General features: G+C 57.3%; 2 protein-coding genes across 6 annotated transcripts; one reads left to right on the top strand and one right to left on the bottom strand.

Moving 5' to 3' along the window:
- The first annotated feature begins 93 nt into the window (after window positions 1–93).
- Window positions 94–11,580, top strand: HOOK2 (hook microtubule tethering protein 2). Of its 2 annotated transcripts, none has more exons than XM_025457698.3 (22): window positions 94–260; window positions 786–871; window positions 941–1,013; window positions 1,952–2,002; window positions 2,101–2,233; window positions 2,327–2,394; window positions 2,756–2,818; window positions 3,095–3,175; window positions 3,287–3,471; window positions 3,566–3,706; window positions 4,702–4,903; window positions 5,140–5,250; window positions 5,359–5,446; window positions 5,716–5,785; window positions 6,451–6,588; window positions 6,699–6,786; window positions 6,993–7,027; window positions 9,849–9,931; window positions 10,012–10,115; window positions 10,533–10,643; window positions 10,712–10,783; window positions 10,867–11,580. In XM_025457698.3, the coding sequence occupies exons 1-22, from the start codon at window positions 216–218 to the stop codon at window positions 11,014–11,016; spliced, it is 2,178 nt and encodes a 725-aa protein (XP_025313483.1). In that variant the 5' UTR covers window positions 94–215; the 3' UTR covers window positions 11,017–11,580. The 2 variants fall into 2 exon arrangements, with proteins under 2 accessions (XP_025313483.1, XP_025313485.1); XM_025457700.3 differs by having other exon boundaries at window positions 95–260; window positions 3,311–3,471.
- Window positions 11,581–13,065: 1,485 nt separating this feature from the next.
- On the bottom strand, window positions 13,066–17,314 carry BEST2 (bestrophin 2). Of its 4 annotated transcripts, XM_035703587.2 has the most exons (11): window positions 17,006–17,314; window positions 16,788–16,882; window positions 16,605–16,648; window positions 16,283–16,397; window positions 15,850–16,083; window positions 15,596–15,750; window positions 15,177–15,254; window positions 14,851–15,003; window positions 14,686–14,766; window positions 14,337–14,491; window positions 13,066–13,863 (listed from the first exon to the last, which is right to left on the bottom strand). In XM_035703587.2, the coding sequence occupies exons 1-11, from the start codon at window positions 17,155–17,157 to the stop codon at window positions 13,437–13,439; spliced, it is 1,689 nt and encodes a 562-aa protein (XP_035559480.1). In that variant the 5' UTR covers window positions 17,158–17,314; the 3' UTR covers window positions 13,066–13,436. The 4 variants fall into 4 exon arrangements, with proteins under 4 accessions (XP_035559480.1, XP_035559481.1, XP_025313464.1 ...); XM_035703588.2 differs by lacking the exon at window positions 15,177–15,254 and having other exon boundaries at window positions 17,006–17,313; XM_025457679.3 differs by lacking the exons at window positions 16,283–16,397; window positions 16,605–16,648 and having other exon boundaries at window positions 17,006–17,310.
- Between the last annotated feature and the right edge of the window lie 3,625 nt (window positions 17,315–20,939).

Raw genomic sequence — 20,939 nt, forward strand, 5'->3', positions numbered from 1 at the left:
GCCCGAACGCTGCCCGCATCCAAAATGGCGGAACTGGAAGGCCGATCGGCGCCGGGCGATCACGTGTCCGGGGCGGGGCCTGCGCCTAGGGGGCGGGGCGGGGCGGCGCTCTAGGCCGAGCGGGAGGTCGGGGCTGCGGGCGCTCGCTGGTGGCGGATCAGGAGGTGGCTGCGGTGGCGGGGCTCCGCGGTCGGGGTCGAATCCGATTGGGAGCCATGAGCGTGGACAAGGCCGAGCTATGCGGGTCTCTGCTCACCTGGGTAGGTCGGGGGCGGGGCCAGGGACAGGTGTGCGCCCGCTCTTCTCGCCCGGGAGCCCTGGCCTTGGCTTAATCTATCCCTCTGTTCTGGGGCTGGGAGGAGGAAAGGTTGGTGGGCTTGCAGGGCAGTTGGACTCCGGCCTGAGCACCCGCCCCCGTCACGTGGCAGGTCTGCGTGGAAAGAACAGGTGAGGCCCCGCCCCTTCGCGGCTGGGTCACTTAGGGCGAGGGCACAGGTGAGCTGGCCTGGTCACGTGGGGCCTGTGGGGACCAGGTGACATGTGGTTCCGCCCTGGCCCGGTCGCGCGGGGTTTGTTGAGCTGGAGTGAAGTGAGGCCACGCCCCCTCCAGTCCCAGGTGAGCAGAGGCCACTCCCCCGCGGAGCTGGAGTGCGGGAGTGCGAAAGCGATAGGCCAGTCCCCGCCAACCGTGTGAGGTTCCTGCTGACCGGGAAAGTCTGCAAAGGGGGAATGGTTCTGTTCTCCCAGGCCCTGACTGCCCGTTGCCCTTTCCTCTCCCTCTGCAGTTGCAGACGTTCCACGTCCCATCCCCTTGTACCAGCCCCCAGGACCTGAGCAGTGGCCTCGCCATAGCCTATGTGCTGAACCAGATGTGAGTGGGGCTGAGGGGGAGGGTCCCGAAAGGGTCCCCCCGCAGCTCATCCCGCCTTCTCGCCCCCAGAGACCCTTCCTGGTTCAACGAGGCGTGGCTCCAGGGCATCTCAGATGACCCAGGTCGCAACTGGAGGCTGAAGGTGACAGGTGGACTCATGACTGGGGGACAGCTTGGTGAAGAGATAATCAGGGAAGGCTAAGCTAGACATATCCTGGGTGATGGGTCAGCTAGACACATGTCCTGGGTGATGCACAGATTTGGCTAGGAAGAGAGACAGATGTCTGGTTACCAGCCAACTCTGTTCTTTCATTCTCCTGTGGAGCAGGCCTGGGTGTGCAGCAAGGGATAACACAGACACCCCCGCCCCACACACATACACATAAACACTAACATCCAATGGCAGTAAGTTCTATGAAGACAATAATAGCTGGGCCACGAGACAGGGCAACTAGGGGAGGTGGTTACTCCAGATGGGCTGACCTCTGTGTGAAATTTGGAGAGAGGATTCCAGGCACAGGGAACAGCAAATGCAAAGTGGGGAATAAGGTTGGTGTATCAAGGAAAAGCAGGGAGATTAGATCAGAAAACAAGGGGGCAGGAATGGTGGATGAGGTCATTAGGAGCAGGGCAGGCTGGGGCAGGGAGATGGATTCTATTTTAGGGGCTGTGCAAAGTCAAGGGAAGGTTTTAGCAAAGAGGAAAGATACAAACTGCCTTGGACTTTAAAAAGCTCCCTCTGGCCGCTTGGAGAGGAATGGGGGTGTAAGAGTGGAAATTGAGACCAGGTTGACATAATCCAGGTGAGAGATGAAGGTGGCTAGGGCCGAAGGGTGGCAGGGCAGGTGATGAGAAGTGATTGAAATTCTGGGGACCTGTAAATAATATGGGCATGTGGGCAAGGACAGGCAACTAGACAGGTTGCCCTGAGACAAGACATTAAGATAGAGAATGGTGCTGGACAGGATGATGTGACCAGGGATTGGGAAATGAGGCAGAGAAAAGGCTGGGTTAGGCAGATTCAGAGTGGGGGCTGTTTGGCTCCAGGGACCCTGGACACAACTCTTTGACCTTCCCCAGGTCAGCAATCTGAAGACAATCTTACAGAGCTTGGTGGAGTACTCCCAGGATGTGAGTAACCATACCAGGATTTAGGGGATGGGGTTGGGAGAAGGTGAGTGTCCATGAGCCCCAACATCCCCCAATCCCACCCCACCCCCCATCTTCAGGTCTTGGGGCATCCCATTTTGGAGCAACACCTTCCAGATGTGAGCCTCATTGGCGAGTTTTCGGACCCAGAAGAGCTTGGCAAGCTGCTTCAGCTGGTGCTTGGCTGTGCCATCAGCTGCGAGAAAAAGCAGGGTATGGGGGTCAGGGGGTCCCCAGGGGAAATCCTGAGCAAATCCTCCTCACCCCCTACCTTCACATTTCAGTCTTCCTCACCTTGATCCCCAGAACACATCCAGAGAATCATGACGCTGGAGGAATCAGTTCAGCATGTGGTGATGGAAGCCATCCAGGAGGTAGGTGGGGGTGCCCAATGTGGCAAGGAGCTTCGGGGGAGGGGACATCAGAGCAGAGGCAACTGGGCACAGCTCTGCCCTGGTAAGTTCTGGGCTCTTCCTGGAACTCAGCTGGCCAGATTTCCCTGTCTCATGTGTCTGCCAACTCTTCCCAGCTCTCAGTCACAATTTAGCATCCTCAAAGGACCCAGCCTCCCTGCGGGACACATGGCAGGAGGGCAGCCTCTAGACTGGGGTGACTGGGGAGAACTGCCTTTGGGGACAGGAGGATGGAGAGAGGTCCTTGGGCTAGATCGTGGGAGCTTTAATGGCCACCCTCAGAGGGCACAGCTCATCTCAGTGCCTTCCCACCCTGCTTCAGCTCATGACCAAAGACACCCCTGACTCCCTGTCACCAGAAACGTATGGGAACTTTGATAACCAGGTAAGAGGTGTGGGGCATTACTGATTCTCCCGGTTGCCTAAGGAGGAGGGACGTGTCCTTAAATGTATAAACTACCTCCATTCCTCAGGGTCCTAGCAACTTCCCTTGCCAGATCCCCGGTGTTCCCACATCACTGTTCTGCCTGTCCCCTGGGGTCCTAGCCCTCTGTTAGATCTTTCGGGCTTCTTGGCTCCTCCTCTCTGCCACTCGAGATGCCAGACTCCCCCCCAGTCTCCCTGTGGCTCCCTGATCTCCTTGCCCCCACCCCCTCATCAGTCCCGAAGGTACTACTTCCTGAGTGAGGAGGCTGATGAAGGGGATGAGTTGCGGCAGCGCTGTCTGGACCTGGAGCGGCAGGTGAGGTTGAGGGTGGCAGGGAGGGAGCATAGGTGCTCCTGGTGCAGAATTGCTTGCTGCTGCGCCCCCCCCTCCCAGCGCCCCCACTCCCATTCCCCCTCCAAACTCCAGCTCCTCTGCACCTCCTGCTGGCAGCTGGTGCTCCTGGCGGAGGAGAAGCAGAGCCTGGCCCAGGAAAATGCGGTGCTGCGGGAGCGGGTGGGCCGGCCAGAGGGTGAGGGTGCCGCCGGCCTCACCACCAAGAAGCTGTTGCTGCTGCAGTCTCAGCTGGAGCAGCTGCAGGAGGAGAACTTCAGGTGCGGTCATCTCGGGATGGGGCCAGTCAGCCAGGGGGGCTAGCATGGGTACGGTCTCCTCAAGCACCCCCTTTCTTCCCTACCACCCCCCCAGGCTGGAGAATGGCAGGGAAGATGAGCGCCTGCACTGTGCTGAGCTGGAGCGAGAGGTCTCTGAGCTGCAACAGCGGAACCAGGCACTGACCAGTCTGGCCCAGGAGGCACAGGCGCTGAAGGATGAGATGGACGAGCTGCGGTGAGTACCTGGTCCCTGGGTCCCCGCTGTGCACTCTCATTGCCACAGTGTCCCTCTGAGGCCATGGTACCTCGAAAACTCCAAAATGCCCAGGGAACCCCCACAGTGTCTCCTGGACTCCACAGTAAGATCCTCAATCGCACTGTACTCTCCTGGATTCCATCATGTCTCTGGACACCTCCAAGATTCCTGGATCCGTGGTGCCCCCAGGAGCCCACAGTGCCCCCTTGTCATTCCACATTATATTCCCCAGACCTTGTAGCATCCCCATGACCCCAGCTACCAGCCCCCTCCCCTGCTCCAGTGCTGCCCAGGTGCCATCATGCCCCAGGATCCTCTTGTGCCCTCCAGGACTCAAAATGCAATAATTTTGCACCCCACCCCCACCCCCCATGACCCCTCTGTGCCCTTCATGATAGGACTATACCTTCTTATGACTCCACAGCACTCCTGCAGCCCCAAAGCACTTGGTGGGCCTCCACAGCACCCATTTCCTAAACCTCACTGTTACTTCTTTAACCTCAAAAGGCACCCCTGTGATCCCACAGTACCCCTGTAATGTTAAAGTGTCTAGTGAATCCCTACTGTACCTTAAAGGATCACATAGTGCTCTGCCCTCAAGCCCCCCGTGACCCCACCATGCCCTTGTTGATTCCATAGCCACCTTATTACCTCGAAGTGTCCTTGGAGGCTCTTTAGAGCCTCTGGATTATATCATTCCCCCTGTAACCCCTCAGTCATTCTATATCCCCACAATTTACCCCATCCTTGATCATGACCCTGGACTAACCATTGGTGCTGAGGACTCCCTCTATGCCCCTCAATGACCTCCCAACAACACCAGGCCCTGGTTGACCCTCCCAATCTACCACCTTGAACCCACACATCCCCAGGTAACATGACATCTTCCCCTGCCCGGAAGGGAAGACCCCAAATCCAAGCTGAACCCTGATCCCAGACCCAAGTGTCCTCTCCTGACTTGCCTCCTCCCCCAGGCAGTCCTCTGAGCGTGCTGGGCAGCTGGAGGCCACGCTGAGCAGCTGCCGGCGCCGGCTGGGTGAGCTGCGGGAGCTGAGGCGGCAGGTGCGGCAGCTGGAGGAGCGCAACGCTGGCCATGCCGAGCGCACTCGGCAGCTGGAGGATGAGCTACGTCGGGCCGGCTCGCTGCGTGCTCAGCTTGAGGCTCAGCGACGACAGGTGTGGCAAGGACCAAGGCAGAGTCCAGAGGGCTGGGTGCTCTAAGCCACTGGATCCCACCCTGCCTCCTCATCTTAAGCATGGTGCTTAGCCCTTCCACCTAGAGCCCTCTCACCCTCATTTATATATAGGTAGCACCCTTGAGGTGGCCCAGCTCCTCCATGTTCTTTGTGTCTGGTCTCTCTGGCCCCACGCCTTCACTTTCCAACCCTGCATCCTCATACCTCTCTGTTCAGGTTCAGGAACTACAGGGCCAGAGGCAGGAGGAGGCCATGAAGGCCGAGAAATGGTTATTTGAGTGTCGAAACCTGGAGGAGAAGTATGAGCTGGTGACAAAGGAGAAGGAGGTGAGACTGAAGTCCTGCATCCAAGCCCCATCCTGTCCGTCCCAGCTCAGCCCAGTCTCTAGGAGGACAACTGTGCCTCACATGGTGTCTTGCACCCCATCCCTCCAGCGGCTGCTGGCGGAGAGGGACTCCTTGCGGGAGGCCAATGAGGAACTGCGCTGTGCCCAGCTGCAGCCTCGGGGGCTGACCCAGGCTGGTGAGTTGGAGGCCTATTGGCCCAAGGGCCTGGGGCTGGGGTGGCCTAAGGTATTATTAGGGCAGTGTCCCAGGGCTTGTCTAGCGTGGGGGCAGAGCCAGGTGACCTTGGAGACAGGCTAGAATGGAAAGAGGTGACAAGGGCTAACAGAAGGCAGGGGCTGACCTCCCAGAATACCAAAGTCCCCAAAGATGATTCTTAGAAAGAGAACCCTAGCGATGGGGACAGGAGCTGTGCAACAACCTGAAGACATTTCTTACCTTCTCCAGACCCCTCACTGGATCCCACCTCACCAGCTGTGGAAAACTTAGCAGCAGAGATCCTACCTGCGGAGCTGAGGTATCCTGGGGTCGCTCAGAGAGAGCTGTAGCCGCACCCAGAGCCCATCCTCAGCCCTGCTCCCAGTGCAGGCACCTCCTGCTAGGCTGGCCTGTTGTGTTGGGCTCCCAGTTCCTAGCCTGGGTCCTAGGCCCATGCACTCCTGATTCTGCCCTTACCTGCCCAGGGCTCTAGCTCTTGTTGGTTGCTTGCCTCCTCCAGGATCCATCCTCAGTGCACTAATTGGGTTCAACCCATCCGGCTCCTCTCACCGAGCAAAAATCCTACCCCCAGCCCCGCTCACATCGGACTCTGCCCCCCAGGGCGTAGCCCTGCCCTCCGTGTAGCCCCTGCTGGGTTCAGTGCCCCGTGTCTTGCCCAGATGAACTCTCCCAGCCCAGGTCTTCCCAGTTCTGCGTCTTGCTCTCCTGCAGTCAGGCCTTCTGGCAGCCGCTCCCGTAGCCCCGCCCTTGCCTGGCGCCGCCCTTAGCCCAGCTCAAGGCCCCGCCCATTTTGGGTCCCCCTGCGCTGGGTCCCCAGGACTCCAAGCCCGCTCCAGGGTCCGGCCAGGCCCTTCCCCGGGGCGCTGTCCCTCTGCAGGCCCGTCCGCCCAGTCTCCCTGCCAGAGCCCGGGCAGGCCTGCAGGGGGACCGGTCTCCAGCCCTGCTCTCGGCCCCGATCGGCAGGGAGACGCTCCTGCGGCTTCAGCTGGAGAACAAGCAGCTGTGCCAGCAGGAGGCGGCCTACCGGGAGCGGCAGGAGGAGCTGCAGCGCCACCTGGAGGAGGCCAACCGCGCGCGCCACGGGCTGGAGACGCAGCTGCGGTGAGGACCCACCCGGCGGAGGGGGCCCCCCCGAGCGGGCGCGTGGAGGGGGCGTGAGATGCGGGTGCAGAGGGCGGGCGCGGGCACTGAGTGGCCCCGCACTCCTGCAGGCTGAACCAGCAGCAGCTGTTGGAGCTGCGGGCCCAGGTGGAGGACTTGCAGAAAGCCTTGCAAGAGCAGGGGGGCAAGGCTGAGGATGTGAGTGCCCACCTCCTCCCTGCCTGGCCCTCCCTCGTGCCCCTCCCCCCGTAACCCTTCTCTCTCTCCCCCCTGCTGCTCGATGCCCCCTGCAGTCCATTGTAAGTACGGCGCGGCCCAGGGTGGCACCGCCCCCTACCCTCACCCCGGGAAGGAGTTGGGAACCTCTGGATCCCCATTCACCCAGTGCCTGTTTTCTCTCCCAGTCCGCCCTGCTGAAGAGGAAGCTAGAGGAACATCTGTGAGTCTCAGAGGAGGGCACACCTGGGGGTGGGGAGGGGAAAGGCTGCGGCACAGGTGTGGGGGATATTTGCTGTCTGCGGATTTATTTATGAGAAGAACCAGTTAGCCAGAACCTAGAAGGCTCAGATCTTATGGGATCTTATGGGCCAAGGGAAGGAGTATGAACTGTTTGGGGGGAACCATGGGGAGCCATGGAGGGATTTCAGTAAGGTACTGTGACAAAGTGACAGTCACCTTTTACTCTACTTTTTTTTTTCAAGATTTTATTTTAAAATTTTAAAAATATTTTATTTATTTATTCATGAGAGACCCAGAGAGAGAGAGAGAGAGAGGCAGAGACACTGGCAGAGGGAGAAGCAGGCTCTATGCAAGGAGCCTGATGTGGGACTCGATCCCTACACTCCAGGATCACACCCTGGGCCAAAGGCAGGCGCTAAACCACTGAGCAGCCACCCAGGGATCCCCTAATTTTTTTTTTAAGATTTTATTTATTTATTCATGAAAGACACAGAGAAAGGCAGAGACATAGGCAGAGAGAGAAGCAGGCTCCATGCAGAGATCCCGATGTAGAACTCAGATCCCAGGTCTCCAGGATCACGCCTTGGGCCAAAGGCAGGTGCTTATCCGCTGAGCCAGCCAGGCATCCCAGTATTTTATTTATTTATTCACGAGAGACACACACAGAGAGAGAGGCAGAGACACAGGCAGAGGGAGAAGCAGGCTCCATGCAGGGAGCCCGACGTGGGACTCGATCCCGGGACTCCAGGATCACGCCCTGAGCCAAAGGCAGGTGCTCAACCACTGAGCCACCCAGGCATCCCAGAAGCTATTTTAAATAGCTGCGCTATTTATAGTTTAAAAAACAAAATATATACTAATCAATACATAGAGAAGGGGTACACCTCTTAGTCCCCCCCATTGGCTCAGTTTCCACCCCATCCCTATTCATATTATTATAAAAATCCTTACATGGGGCGCCTGGGTAGCACAGTGTTTGAGCATTTGCCTTCAGCTCAGGTCGTGATCCCAGGGTGCTGGGATCGGATTCCGCATCAGGCTTCCTGCAGGGAGCCTGCTTCTCCCTCTGCCTGTGTCCCTGCCTCTCTGTGTCTCTCATGAATAAATAAATAAAATCTCTAAAAAAAAAAAAGAAAAAAATCCTTACAAAGTTTTTTTTTTAATTTTTTAGATTTTTATTTATTTATGATGGTCACACACAGAGAGAGAGAGAGAGAGGCAGAGACATAGGCAGAGGGAGAAGCAGGCTCCACGCACCGGGAGCCCAACGTGGGATTTGATCCCGGGTCTCCAGGATCGTGCCCTGGGCCAAAGGCAGGCGGTAAACCGCTGCGCCACCCAGGGTTCCCCTTACAAACTTTTTTAAGCAAATGCAAATGAATATAAATTTTTCTTCTGAGTCCTTATTTACATGAAAGGTAGCATAATATGTGTTAGTCTGTACTTTGCTTCTCCTACTTAAGAAGATGGTTAGGGGGGTGCCTGGGTGGCTCAGTTGGATAAGCATCTGCCTTCAGCTCAGGCCATGATCCCAGAGCGGGATCTAATCTGGCGTTTGGCATTCGGCTCCCTGCTCAGAGGGGAGTCTGTTTCTCCCTCCGCCTCTACCCCACTCATGCTCGCTCTCACTCTAATAAATAAATAAAATCTTTAAAAGATGGCTGGAGGGGATCCCTGGGTGGCTCAGTGGTTTAGCGCCTGCCTTCGGCCCAGGGCATGATCCTGGAGTCCCGGGATCGAGTCCCATGTCGGGCTCCCTGCATGGAGCCTGCTTCTCCCTCTGCTTGTGTCTCTGCTTCTCTTTATATATATCTCTCATGAATAAATAAATAAAAATCTTAAAAAAATAAATAAAAGATGGCTGGGAAATTTTGCCATATGAATAGTTATATTTTTTATAAGTACAGTGGCTTTTGTCAACTGGGGTTTTACAGGGAAAGTGGCCCTTACAGAACACGACTTGTTTGACTCTCCTCATTTCCACTAAGGATGGAGTGTAGCCATGACTATCCCAGAGTGCAGAAAAAGTTATTTCCTTAGAGAGGATGGATATATGGAAATATCAGGGCCTTAATCCTCCTGTAAAATTCCGGTCCAGAAGGGCTGACCCTTTGTGAATATCATAATGTACTTAAGTCATTCTCTCTAGGTATTTGCAATTTCAAAGAGTGCAACAAAGTAAAAGCTTATATATACATCATTTTGCTTATGTGCGGATAAGTCACCAAAGTGGAATTGGTGGCTTCAGAGGGCACATGCCTCTATAACCTTAGCAGACCTAGCCCACGCTTCACAGTTAGGTGTTATACCATGTTCCATACCCACTGCATGGTAATGATCTCACCTCCAGGGAGTGTCCTCAGATCTTTGGGGTTTTGCTGCAGGTGGCAGAACTAAAGTTTCACCTTGTGTTTCTTTTTGTTATAAGGGGTTTGTATGCTAGAAAGATCTCTGGCTGCTGGCTGGACAAAGGAGCTGAGATTGAGTGTAGAAGGGGCTGGCAGGGGGTGATGGTACCAGTGTGTGGGCTGTGGAATGGAGAGAAGTGCACACACGGGGGGCGGTGGGGGGGCACTAGGCAAGGAGCCAGCTGACGAAGGGCGTGGCAGGTTGTGGCTCCGATGCCTAAGGAGATGGTGGGACCAAGGCATACAGCTTCTGTGCCGTGGAGGGGGCGGGCACACAGAGGTCTCTGCAGCTGGGCAGGCGCACGTTGGCCGAGATGACCAGGGATGACCACCAGTGGGAGGGAGGGAGATGGGCGCAGAGTCAGCCCGCTGCTGCCCATCCTCTGTCCACAGGCAGAAGCTGCATGAAGCAGATCTGGAGCTGCAGCGGAAGCGAGAGTACATTGAGGAGCTGGAGCCGCCCGCTGACAGCGGCAGTGAGTGGGACGCAGCAGCTGGGCAGGGAGGAAGGGCCCCAAGCTTGGCGGGAAGCTGAGGGGTCCCTTCGTTCCCCCAGCCGCCCGGCGTATCGAGGAGCTGCAGCACAGCCTGCAGAAGAAGGATGCGGACTTGCGGGCCATGGAAGAGCGGTACCGCCGCTATGTGGACAAGGCGCGCACGGTGAGAACACTGGGTGCTCCGCAGGCCTCCTGCTGAGGCTGCTGCCTCCCGGTGACTCGTGCCTCCCACCGGCATGCCCCTGTTTTCCCCCCACTTCTTTTTGTTTTTTTCTTTTTTTAAAGATTTTATTTATTTATTCATGAGAGACACACAGAGAGAGGCAGAGACACAGGCAGAGGGAGAAGCAGGCTGCATGCAGGGAGCCTGACGTGGGACTTGATCCCGAGTCTCCAGGATCACACCCCAGGCTGCAGGCAACACTAAACTGCTGCACCACCAGGGCTGCCCTTCCCCCCACTTCTGCCTCTGTTGTACCCCACCCCATCACATACTTTTATACCACACTTAACATAGTCCAACACGTCCGAGGGCCTACAAGGCCAAGGTCACCCCATCTGTGTCTTTCCCAAACCCTAGGTCATACAGACCCTGGAACCCAAACAACGGCCACCCGGAGGGGCGCCCCCAGAACTTCACACCCTGAGGACACAGCTCCGGGAGCGTGACGTCCGCATCCGGCACCTAGAGGTGGGTGTCCTCATCACTTCCCGCTGTCCCCAGCATATCCAGGCCCTTGACTGTTCTTTCCTTGGCAGATGGATTTTGAGAAGAGTCGAAGTCAGCGGGAGCAGGAAGAGAAGCTGCTCATCAGTGCCTGGTATAATATGGTGAGTGCGTGTCACCGTGGCTGGAGTCCTGGGGTGCGCCATGGGCTCACCTGAACCCAACCCTGCCCCCTTCCTCCCTCCAGGGCATGGCTCTGCAGCAGCGAGCTGGGGAGGAGCGGGCACCAGCCCATGCCCAGTCATTCCTGGCACAGCAGCGGCTGGCCACCAACACACGCCGTGGGCCCCTGGGACGCCTAGCATCCCTGAACCTGCGCCCCACTGACAAGCCCTGATGGACCTTAGGATCCTGCCACCTGTCCAGCCCTGGGGGGCTCAATCCACCCTGGATTCCGCCCCCACTCACTTGGGGCCCAGCATCAGGAAGGCCTCAGTCTGCTGCCTGAGAGCCTCAACGTCATGACTTCTGCCCTTTGTTCTCTTGGATGGGACAAGAGCGCAGGATAGGGCAGGAGGCAGGAAGGGCCTATTCTTTCTAGCAATGTGATTCTTATCCTTGATTTTCAACCTCGGGTTAATGAGATGCCAGGAAAGAGAGTGATTTTATATTTGAGAAGAAAAATAATAAAGATTTTCAATCTGCCCTGGCTGGACTCTGGGCACTGAGGGGAGGGAGAGAAGATCCCTCAGGGGATCTTCTGATCATTGCTTTTAGAAAGCTTGTGTTCTTATTGAAGCATGAGTGAGTGAGAGCACCCACCAGGAGACAAGAAACACGTTTGTGTCTGTAACTGTATGTGCGTGTGGTCATTTTTGAAGAAGCTTCAGGCAAAAATCCCTGCCCCATGAAGCTATCATTTCTAATGAGACAGACAATAAACAAAATAGATAAAGTAAAAGTTTGATGTGGGAAGTGCTACACAGAAAAATAAAGCAGACAGAAGTCATGGGGATGCAAAAGGTGCATTTGGGATGTGGTGATTTTGAATAAAAGGCCAGCAGAAGGGACGCCTGGGTGGCTCAGCGGTTGAGTGTCTGCCTTTGGCTCAGGGCATGATCCCCGTCCCGGGATCGAGTCCCACATCAGGCTCCCTGCCAGGAGCCTGCTTCTCTCTCTCTGTGTCTCTCATGAATAAATAAAATCTTAAAAAAAAAAAAAAAAAAAAAAGGCCAGCAGAAGAGGCCTCACGAGGGAAGTGACATAAGCAGAGACATGAAAAAGGTCAGGGAGGGGCCGTGGAGGTATTTGGGAAAGTGTGATCCAGGCAGAGGAAATAGCATATGCATGAGGCCCTGAGATGGGTTTTTGCTGGGTGGGTTAGAGGGACAGTGAGGAGGCCAGCGTGGAGTGAGTGAAGGAAGGAGGGAAGAGATGAGGGCAGGGAGATTGTGAACTGTAGGGAGTACTTTAGCTTTTATTTTAAGGAACGTGGTCATCACGTTCCTTAAATCTTTTATAAGATTTTATTATTTATTCATGAGAGACACAGAGAGAGGCAGAGACAGTAGAGGAAGAAGCAGGCTCCTCGCAGGGATCCTGATATGGGACTTAATCCCTGGACCGGGATCATGCCCTGAACTGAAGGCAGATACCCAACTGCTGAGCCACCAGGCATCCCGTCACATAGGGTTCTAAGGAAAGGAGGGACGTTACCTGACTCAGGTGTTCATAGGGTCTCTTTGGCTGCTGTGGAAGGAACAGACTGGGGGTGGTTATGGCCAGAGCTGGGACACCAGGGAAGTGTCCTTGGTCCAGATGGGTGGGTGACATAGGGGACTCTAAGGTGTGGGCCCTAGAGGAATGGGAAATGGTTGGATTCTGGATACAATTTGAAGACCGAGCTGACGGGATTTGCTGCTGGGTTGACATACAGAGGTAAGAGAAACAGTTGGAGAGGACTCCCAGATTTGGGCCTATCAACTGTTAGGACAAAAGCTAACAGGTTGGGGCAGGTTGGGGAGCCAATAGGGACCTGGTTTGGTGGCATGTTCTGTTCAATGTGCCATGTGGAGATAATTGAGGAGACAGGTGGCTCTCTGGGTCTAGAATCTGGAGAGGGATCCTGGCTGGACTTCTAAATTCAGGAGTCAGCAGCATATGATTGAATTAAGACCTAGAGCTCTGAAGCAGTAGGGGAGAATGCAGGGACTTGGGCAGGGCAGCCATTTGCAGAATCATAAAACAAGACTGACAGGAGGAGGCTGTGGTCTGGGGACTGGCATGTACATTAATGAATGATAAAGCCAAGGACACTGAAGGGGTCACTTCAGAGGGCAGAGTTTGGGAAGAAGGGAGCAGGCTTCGACCAACGAATCTGGAAGAATTCTCGAATCTTATTTAGCCGGATTCCATGGCAGGAAAAGTTAGCCTAATAATGTTTGGATAAAAACCACTAACATTTTATTGAGCACCTATTAGGTATCAACACTTTCAAGACCGTCACTTCATCCCCACAACTCACTGAGGTAGGCACTCGCATCTCCATTTTAAGGAAAGAATCAAGGCAGCTGAGGGAGGGAAGTGGAGCTGGTGGGGAGGACGGGCTGTTAAAGAAACTGAAAGACTCCCCCCCACCCTTAGCCCTGTGCCCGTCCCACGGGGGGCGCTCCAAGCCCCAGTGCCAGACGTGAAGGCTGGTGCGCAGGAAGTGGGAACCGGTGGAGTCCACACGCGGCTTATGCAGACCCGTACTGCTGCCTGCGTGCCCTGTCCGAGTTAGTGTCCCTGTCCTTGGGGGTCCTGGGCCTGAGGGCCTCAGGCTAGACTCTCCTCCTCCTCGCCAATGGGGCTGGGCAGCCAGGGTGGAGCCGGCCCCCGGGGCGCGGGCATAGGCACAGTGGTGAAGGGCTCGGCGGCGGCGGGCCCCAGGACGGGCAGCTCGGGGCCAGCTGGGAGCTCCGGCTCTGGCTCCCGCAGGCCGGCGTCCACCAGCGGGTCCCCGCACCCGCACTCCGGGGCCGCGCCGTCGGGGGCGCCTGCGCACGCGCAGCTGGTGGCTGTGGACGTCTCGGACACGCAGCTGTTCTTGCGGCGCATTAAGGACAGGCGCCGGCCCAGGAGGCCTCCTGCGGTCACGCCCGCCCCCACCGGCAGGAGGCGCTGCAAAAAGTCGCCGTGCGCGTCGCCCAGCGGCCCGTCCACGCCGTCCAGCCGCTGGAACTGCATGTCCTCTTTGGCCAGCCTGTCGGACAGGACAGTAGTTCAGCGTTGCGACCTCGCCCGTCTCCTTGACTGACAAGAGTGGGACCGAGACACGCTGATTTTCCTGGTTCCACCCACCCCTTTGTCCCATTTATCCCCAAAGACCTTGGCTCTTCTCCAGAGAGCCTGCTTTTATCCTCTGGCTTTGGCTAAGCTCAAACTTAGGCTGCAAGCCTCAGTGGTGACTCCGTCTCCGGCACTGCCTCTGGCCGCCCATTCAATCCTCAGAGACCTTAGCCCTTAGCTTGGCCCCCAATTAGTGGCCCGGTCCCAGACCTTGACCCGGATCCCTGCCCCCTACCCCCATTCTAGGCCTCTCAGATTTTAGGTCTTTGCTCCAAGTCGCCAAAGTTAGCCTTTAGCCCGTCCTAGCATCCCCATAGCCCCTCCCATCGGATAATCCCCCGCAGGACCATAAACCCCTCCTCCAGGAGCCCCCCCATCCTGGCTCACGTGATATCGAAGGTGGAGCCCTGGAAGGAGGGCTGCTGCAGCAGGAACGCAGTGGCCGCGGTGTAGGGGGCGCGAGCCTCGGTTGCATCCCAGTACAGATCCTTCTCCAGCATGGCCAGGTCGTCGTACATCTCGTCCACGGCCAGCATCGACACCTGCAGGCGTGGACGTGCGGTGCAGGGTGGACCTTGGCAAAGCTCGGGCACCGCGGGGTGGACCCCTCAGGCTGGGTTAGGAGTATGGTGACCAAAGGAAGAAGGATGGTTCAGGGTCCAGGCCTGGGCACGTGCTGGTGGGGGTAGGACCAAGGCTGATTTGGGAGCCCGGGGTGGTCGCCACCGAGCCTCACCTGGAAGTTGCGGTCGATCAGAAAGTTGGTCTCAAAGTCATCGTCGTCCTCTCCGAAGGGATTGATGAGCTGCTCCGCTACCTGAAGGAGGAGGGGGGAATAGTTAGGTAGAGGCCTATCCTCCCGCCCCCGGCCTGGAGTCCCTACTCCTGGGGCCCCACCCACCTTGAGCCAGCCTGCATAGAAAAAGAACTGCAGCAGGGTGAAGATGGGCACGCACAGGTCCAGGCTGTGACCTTGGTAGCCCTGAGCTGGGTCCAGGAACTGGCGACCGATCAGGCAGGCCAGGAAGTAGCTGTACACAGCTATGGTCACCACCTGGGGGATGGGTCACCAGGTCAGAGTTCTCCCGGTCTCAGGAGGCCTTGGAGAGACCAGGACTGGGATGGGACATCATTGATATGGGGTCTTAGCTGGCCCTCAGTCTCCCTTTGAGACCAGCACCACAGGGCCTTTGAAGCCAGATTTAAACGGAGGCACGGCAGGGTTACCTGGGTATAGACAAGGGGTACGCTGATCCAGTCGTAGTGAAAGAGCATTCCACACTTGCCCCGAAACACATTCAGCTCCTGGGTGCAGATGCAAGTCATGAGAGTGCCTGAATGGTGAGCTTTCACAGGGGTATGAGGTGTGGGAACTTGGGATGGAGGTGTGTGGTTACCTGGTGGGCTGTGGGTGTGTGCTTCTGGGTCTCCAGGGAGAGTATTTAGTGGTGAGTGTACATCTGGGCTAGGGGGCACTAGGCGCCTGGGAGTCGGCCCCCTAGAGATAGGTGTGCACCTGGGGCTGCTTGGTAGGGGTGTTGGGAATCTGCCCCATGGGAGGCGTGTGGCAGGTCACCATCTGACACGATTCCAGGGACGTGTAATTTCCCTGAAATTTTGTATGAATGACCTCCTGGCGGGCCCACCTCGAGCAGCAGTTTAAGGGCACTGTTGTCGCGAATGCGGCCCTCGCGCCGGGCCTGCGCAGCCAGGTTGGAGAACCAGACGCAGGGCACCCAATACTTGTTGTAGGAAGAATTCAGGTTTTCGAACTTCTTGCGCTCCTCGCGGGTCATAAACCCTGTTGGGGTGGGGTGGCGGGAGATGGGTGGGTTACTCGCCCCCCCTCCCGCGCCCCCCCACTCCGCCTCACCCCGCCCTGCTTCGGGCCGAACCTCACCCGCCTCCACTACGTGGTCTACGGTGGGGAAGCGCTTGAAGACCGCGGTGCTGACGGAGCGCAGGATCAGCACAGCTGACAGCCCCGCGTAGCGCATGAGCGTGCGCCGGTAGAGGCGGCCTCGCTCGTCGCGTCCGTGCACCGTGCCTGCCACCACGCACATGAGCGCGTCGGGCAGCGGCATGCACAGGTACTGATTCCACCAGCGATGCACCACTAGCGTCACATAGAAACCTGCGGCAGAGTCGGGAATGCGGGACTAAGTGCGGATACTAGGGCCAGGTCGTGGGAAGAGGGAGGATAAGAGGGTCTGCATCAGAGACACCAGGAAGGCTTCTCACCCACCCCCCTGGCGGGGCCAACTGGGCTGGGAACTTGCAGGTCCAGCCTCAGGGAGGCTGGAGCAGGCTGGGTCACCCCGGCTATTTGTCACCTGGGATGTGGGATTGGGATCTCAGTATGGAGGTGGAGACACGGCCTATGTTAGGGACACATCGGCAGGTTGTCACCCTGGCCACAGGGAGCCACCCCGTCGGGAGCCTGGGGACCTGAAACAGCAGGCTGGGGGTCACTGACTTGTCAGAAATGTCCTCTGGGCTGGACTTGAGAGGATGGAGTCATATGGGGTCACTGGAGGGCTCCTTGGGGGCCCAGGGCATGTAGGGAGCCATTAGTAGTCTCATGCAGACACAGGTGGGAGACCCTGAGATGACCAGGGATAAGCCTATGGGTGGCACGGAGCTCTCATGGCTTACTGTAACCAGGTGATATCCAAGGTCTCTGGAAATTGGGGCCACACCTGGCATGAAAGATGCAGAAATGGGGGTCTGTTGGGGTTGGATTTGGTTGGGGGGCTCTTTTGAGGAATGGGGTCTCCAAAAAACCTGGGAATGGGTTTCTCAGCATTAGGGGAATGGAGAACTCAGGAGCGAACGCACCCAGCACGAAAGAGACCGGGATGAGACTGGCATACTGGTCACAGTAAATGACGAGCTTCTCGAAGTAGCGCTTCTGCTCTTCGGTCAGCACGAAGCTGCGAGGGAGGGGGTACGGGGTTACAGGAGAGCCTCTCTCTCCCCTGGACGCACCCCCCCCAGGTCCCCCCTAGCCCCCCCCCCCCCCCCCCGCTGGCATGCCCCGCCCCAGGCCGCCTCACCGGTAGGCGGCACTCAGCGCCATGTAGAGCCCGAGGAAACAGACCAGCTCGCGCCACAGAAGTTTGTAGATGCTCCCGCGCCACAGCAGCAGCAGCTGCGAGAAGCCGCCGAAGCGCGCATTGGCCACGCGGGCCGTGTACGTGACGGTCATCGCGGCGCCGGGCGGGGTGCGCTGGGGAGGGGGCTGAGCCGGACCCCAGCCTGCGGGCAGAGGAACGGGTCCCCCGGGCTGCGGGCAGAGGCGGAGAGGTGCCCGCCGACTCAGCTTGGCGTCGCCTCCCGCGCCCGGGCCTCCGGGGTCGCGTCCCTAGCCCAGGTTCTGGTCTCCTCCCAGGCCCGCCCAGCCCGCCCTAGGCCCCTCTCCCGGCCTCCCTCTTCCCAGGACTCCTGGTTTCAGCGCCTCGCGTCTACCTCTCCAGGTCCTCTCCCTCCATCCTCCACCCCCAAGACCTTTGGGTCCCCCGATCAGCCCCAGTTGCCCTCTCTGCGATTCCATCCTCCTTAGGTGGGCTCCATCTACAGCCTTCCCCACTCCCCGAGGCCCCAGTGCCTCAGTTTCTAGAGTCTTAGGACTCCAGCTCTTCCCCAGCCCGGATGCCCTTCTTCAGGTCCCATCTCTGCCCGCCGCCACCCCCCACTCCTACAGCTCCCAGTCTCAGTCCTTCCACCACCCCTGCACTCCCTTCCAAAGCCCTGGGAAGCCCAACCCCCAAGCTTCCAGTTCCCCAGGCCCTATCCCCCAGGCCCTCTGCCTCAGGCTGGTCTCTCCCCTGCACAGTTCCCCCCCCCTATCTACCCCTGACTTAATTGTCCTGCTTCTGCCCCTACCACCTTCTCCTGGACCTGCCTTGACCTTTCATCTGTCCATTCCCCTCCAGCCTTCAGAGCCCTCAACTCCCCCCCCCTGAAGAATTTGATGGTTTCCTGCCTGAGGACCCATCTGTCTTCAGGATTCTCTGTTCCCCCAGGCCTGGGCCCTTCTCACCTGGTGGAGGGTGCAGAGACAAATCGTGCCAGGGACAGAATGCGCTGGTGACTTCAGCGTTAGGTGGGGCTGAGGCCGGACCCTGGGGGGAGGGGGCTGGGGAGTGGGCGTGGGCAGCCCCTCCCTGGCCCGCCCCCCCTTGGCTGCAGCCTCAGAACTTTGTTTGGAGAAGTCTTGCCAGTTTGTTACCTGGGGCAGGGGGGGCGATCCGCCCTGTCCTCCCTTGCTCCTCCCTCTCTCCCAGTTAGTCACTGGCAGGTCCAAGGTATCTTGGACCTAAGTTGGGGGAGGGGGCAGTGACTGTCTCCTTCTCAGTTCCAGAGACAAACACACACTGCTCAGTGAGGCTGTGTCGCTCCACAGCCACCTGTAACCAACCACACACTTGTCACAAGGATGCACATAGAAACACACACGGTAGACCCAGACACAAATTTGGCTTCTTTTAACACAGTCTCCCGCCACCACAGTAACCCAGAGGGCAGTGTACACTGTCACAAAGACTTACAAAGTCATACAAGACACACTTAGCTCTACCCACCCCCCAATTCAAATATAGACAGATGGGCCCTACCCCACCAGGCTCTCAGCTCTCAGGTATCCATATGGTACTCCAAACAGCCACTCAGGAGCACACGGGCAGGGACCCGGGACCCTGCATTCCCTCAGATCACACCATGTAACAAAGACACATGCAGGGTCACACAGTCGCTAAGCACAGACCCCAGGATGCCTTTACACACACAATCACACACGGTCACACAGGAGGTATTGTGCATTTATTCCCGATCTCTTCTGCACAAAGACTGACCTGTGGTCACACACCAGAGGCAAGTACACCTGTCCTCAACACAGCAGCACATGGTCTTGGGGTCAGAGCAGAGTCCTCAACACACTCATACAACAGAGATTCCTCCCCAACAGGCCCATAGACCCTTCTAATGGGATGGGGTCCTGCCCATAATCCCCCATGAAATTTACCTGCATAGGCACATCAGTGCCTATGACTCCCACCCCCCCAGTGCTCCCTCACTGCAGTGTGCAAGCATGCACACCCATACATACACCTCAGGTCCCAGATACTCTCAGTATTGCCACGAACACACCAGCTTGGGGACACAAAACCTTGTCCCCCAATTTGGCAGGGATGCAGACAGATGCTCCCCCTTCACAAGGGGCACTCCAAGCCTGACATAAATAGTGCCCTTATCCCCAACATCAAACTCATAGCCCCATGTGGAAGGTGCGGAGGCTGAATTCCAACCCCAAGAGGGGTACCCTAGAAGAATGGTACCCTTGCATTCACCGTGTGCACTACAAGTGCGGATGGCCCGTTGCAGCCCCACCCTGAAGCCCTGCCTGCCAGGACACTATGTTCCCAAGTCTGGCAGATGTCTGCCCTGCCCGGGGTAATTAGGAACTGGCCTGGGCTGGCCACCCTCAGACCCAAATCCCCGCTGTCCAGCTGCCGGACAGCCCATAAAAGGGGGTGAGGGAGTGGTGCTACAATCCTCAGGGCCTGGGGGAGGGCACAGGCTTTAAGCTGATGGTCTCCGTTCCTGACCAGAGGCCCCCACTTCCTAGGATGCATCCTTCCACACACTGCAGCTAGCCTTCACCCTGTGCTCAACCACCCTCCCCCAACTCACTCGTGTCCCCACACACTTCTGACTGCTGGACCCCTGCTGGACCCGGGGCAGGTTGCCCGGGCTACTTCACATGCTTAATAATTGTTACAGTGAATAACAACAGACACTCTGGCGGCTACGTGGCGGGTGCTGTCGTAAAGGCGCTGCTTATTTCATCTCAAGTCCTCACAAGCAGGCCTAAGAAATTGGTGCTTTTGTTATTCCTACTATCCAGGTAGGGAAACTGAGGCTCAGATGACACATGGTTTGTGACACAGCTGGTTTTTGGGCCCAGGGGGTTTGGCTTGGAGCCTGGGGTCTTTGTCACAGGTCATATCATTATGTTTGCTTACAAGGGCTCCCTCAACTTGTCTGCACCTGCCTGCACACACCCAGTGGAAGTGTGTAGGGGGGACACGTCTAGGCCTGTGGCTGGGTTTCCCTTACACGCACCCCCTGGCACACCTGTGTGCAGCCTGAATACCACTTCTTGCCTCATGCATATCCTCAGGCATGCTCTTTCTGTGCCCTCTAACCAGCTCTGGCTTGGAACTTGCAAATGCTCAACATCATGCTCCAGGCTTGGGTCTCTCAAGTGGGGATGACATTGGCTATCCAGGCAGTAGCAGAGGGAGAAGGGAGAAGGGAGCCCAGGCTGGTGTGCTAAACGCTTCCAGGGTCCCGTGAATTTTGCCACGACTCTGAACGGCCACACTTTATGGTTCCATTTTAGGGATAAAGGGATTGGAGCTCACATGGCTGGAAGCATGCTGCCTATCACTCAGTGAGGCCATGCTGGAAGCAAGCAGGACTTCAGGGGCTCATCTGACCTGCGTCCTCTGCTGTCCTGCCTCCAAATTAGCCCCCCTGTTGCAGCCCTGTGCTGGGAAGGGTTGAGGCCATCCCATGGGAACAGGAATTGGGGGGTGGAGACTGCTAATCCTCAGTCTGGCAGGCCCAACCTCTGCCCAGGGCGCCCACTAATTCCCAAACCAAACAGCAGGCAGTGCTGGGCCCGCTGCCGGCCTAATCTGTTCCCCACCAGCCTAGGGCCGGCCAAGGGGCCTCCCAGTTCCCACGCTCTGAACCTCAAAGTAGGCAGATGCTCCTCTTCTATTATAGGCTTTATAGCCCCAGCAGGGACACCGCTACCCACAGAGTTAGGAAAGGACATCCCCTTACTGAAGATACCCTCTTTCCAAAATTACCATAATGAACATATATCTCTATTAGACCTCTGTTGTGGGATGCCCAGGTAGCTTAGCGGTTGGGCGTCTACCTTTGGCTTGGGGTATGATCTGGGGTCCAGGAGGAGTCCCA

Source organism: Canis lupus, chromosome 20 (assembly GCF_003254725.2).
Source record: "Canis lupus dingo isolate Sandy chromosome 20, ASM325472v2, whole genome shotgun sequence".
Taxonomy (NCBI): Eukaryota; Metazoa; Chordata; class Mammalia; order Carnivora; family Canidae; genus Canis; species Canis lupus.

What these genes read in the sequence shown, in the direction of transcription:
- HOOK2 (XM_025457698.3), top strand. Translation starts at nt 216, where the DNA reads ATGAGCGTGGACAAGGCCGAGCTATGCGGGTCTCTGCTCACCTGG. An exon ending in TGGTGGAGTACTCCCAGGAT is followed by an intron (nt 2,003 to 2,100) that starts GTGAGTAACCAT and finishes CCCCATCTTCAG; the next exon opens with GTCTTGGGGCATCCCATTTT. An exon ending in TCAGTGCCTGGTATAATATG is followed by an intron (nt 10,784 to 10,866) that starts GTGAGTGCGTGT and finishes TCCTCCCTCCAG; the next exon opens with GGCATGGCTCTGCAGCAGCG.
- BEST2 (XM_035703587.2), bottom strand. Translation starts at nt 17,157, where the DNA reads ATGACCGTCACGTACACGGCCCGCGTGGCCAATGCGCGCTTCGGCGGC. An exon ending in TACCCCTTGTCTATACCCAG is followed by an intron (nt 15,004 to 15,176) that starts GTAACCCTGCCG and finishes CCCATCCCCCAG; the next exon opens with GTGGTGACCATAGCTGTGTA. An exon ending in TCTATGCAGGCTGGCTCAAG is followed by an intron (nt 14,767 to 14,850) that starts GTGGGTGGGGCC and finishes CTCCTCCTTCAG; the next exon opens with GTAGCGGAGCAGCTCATCAA.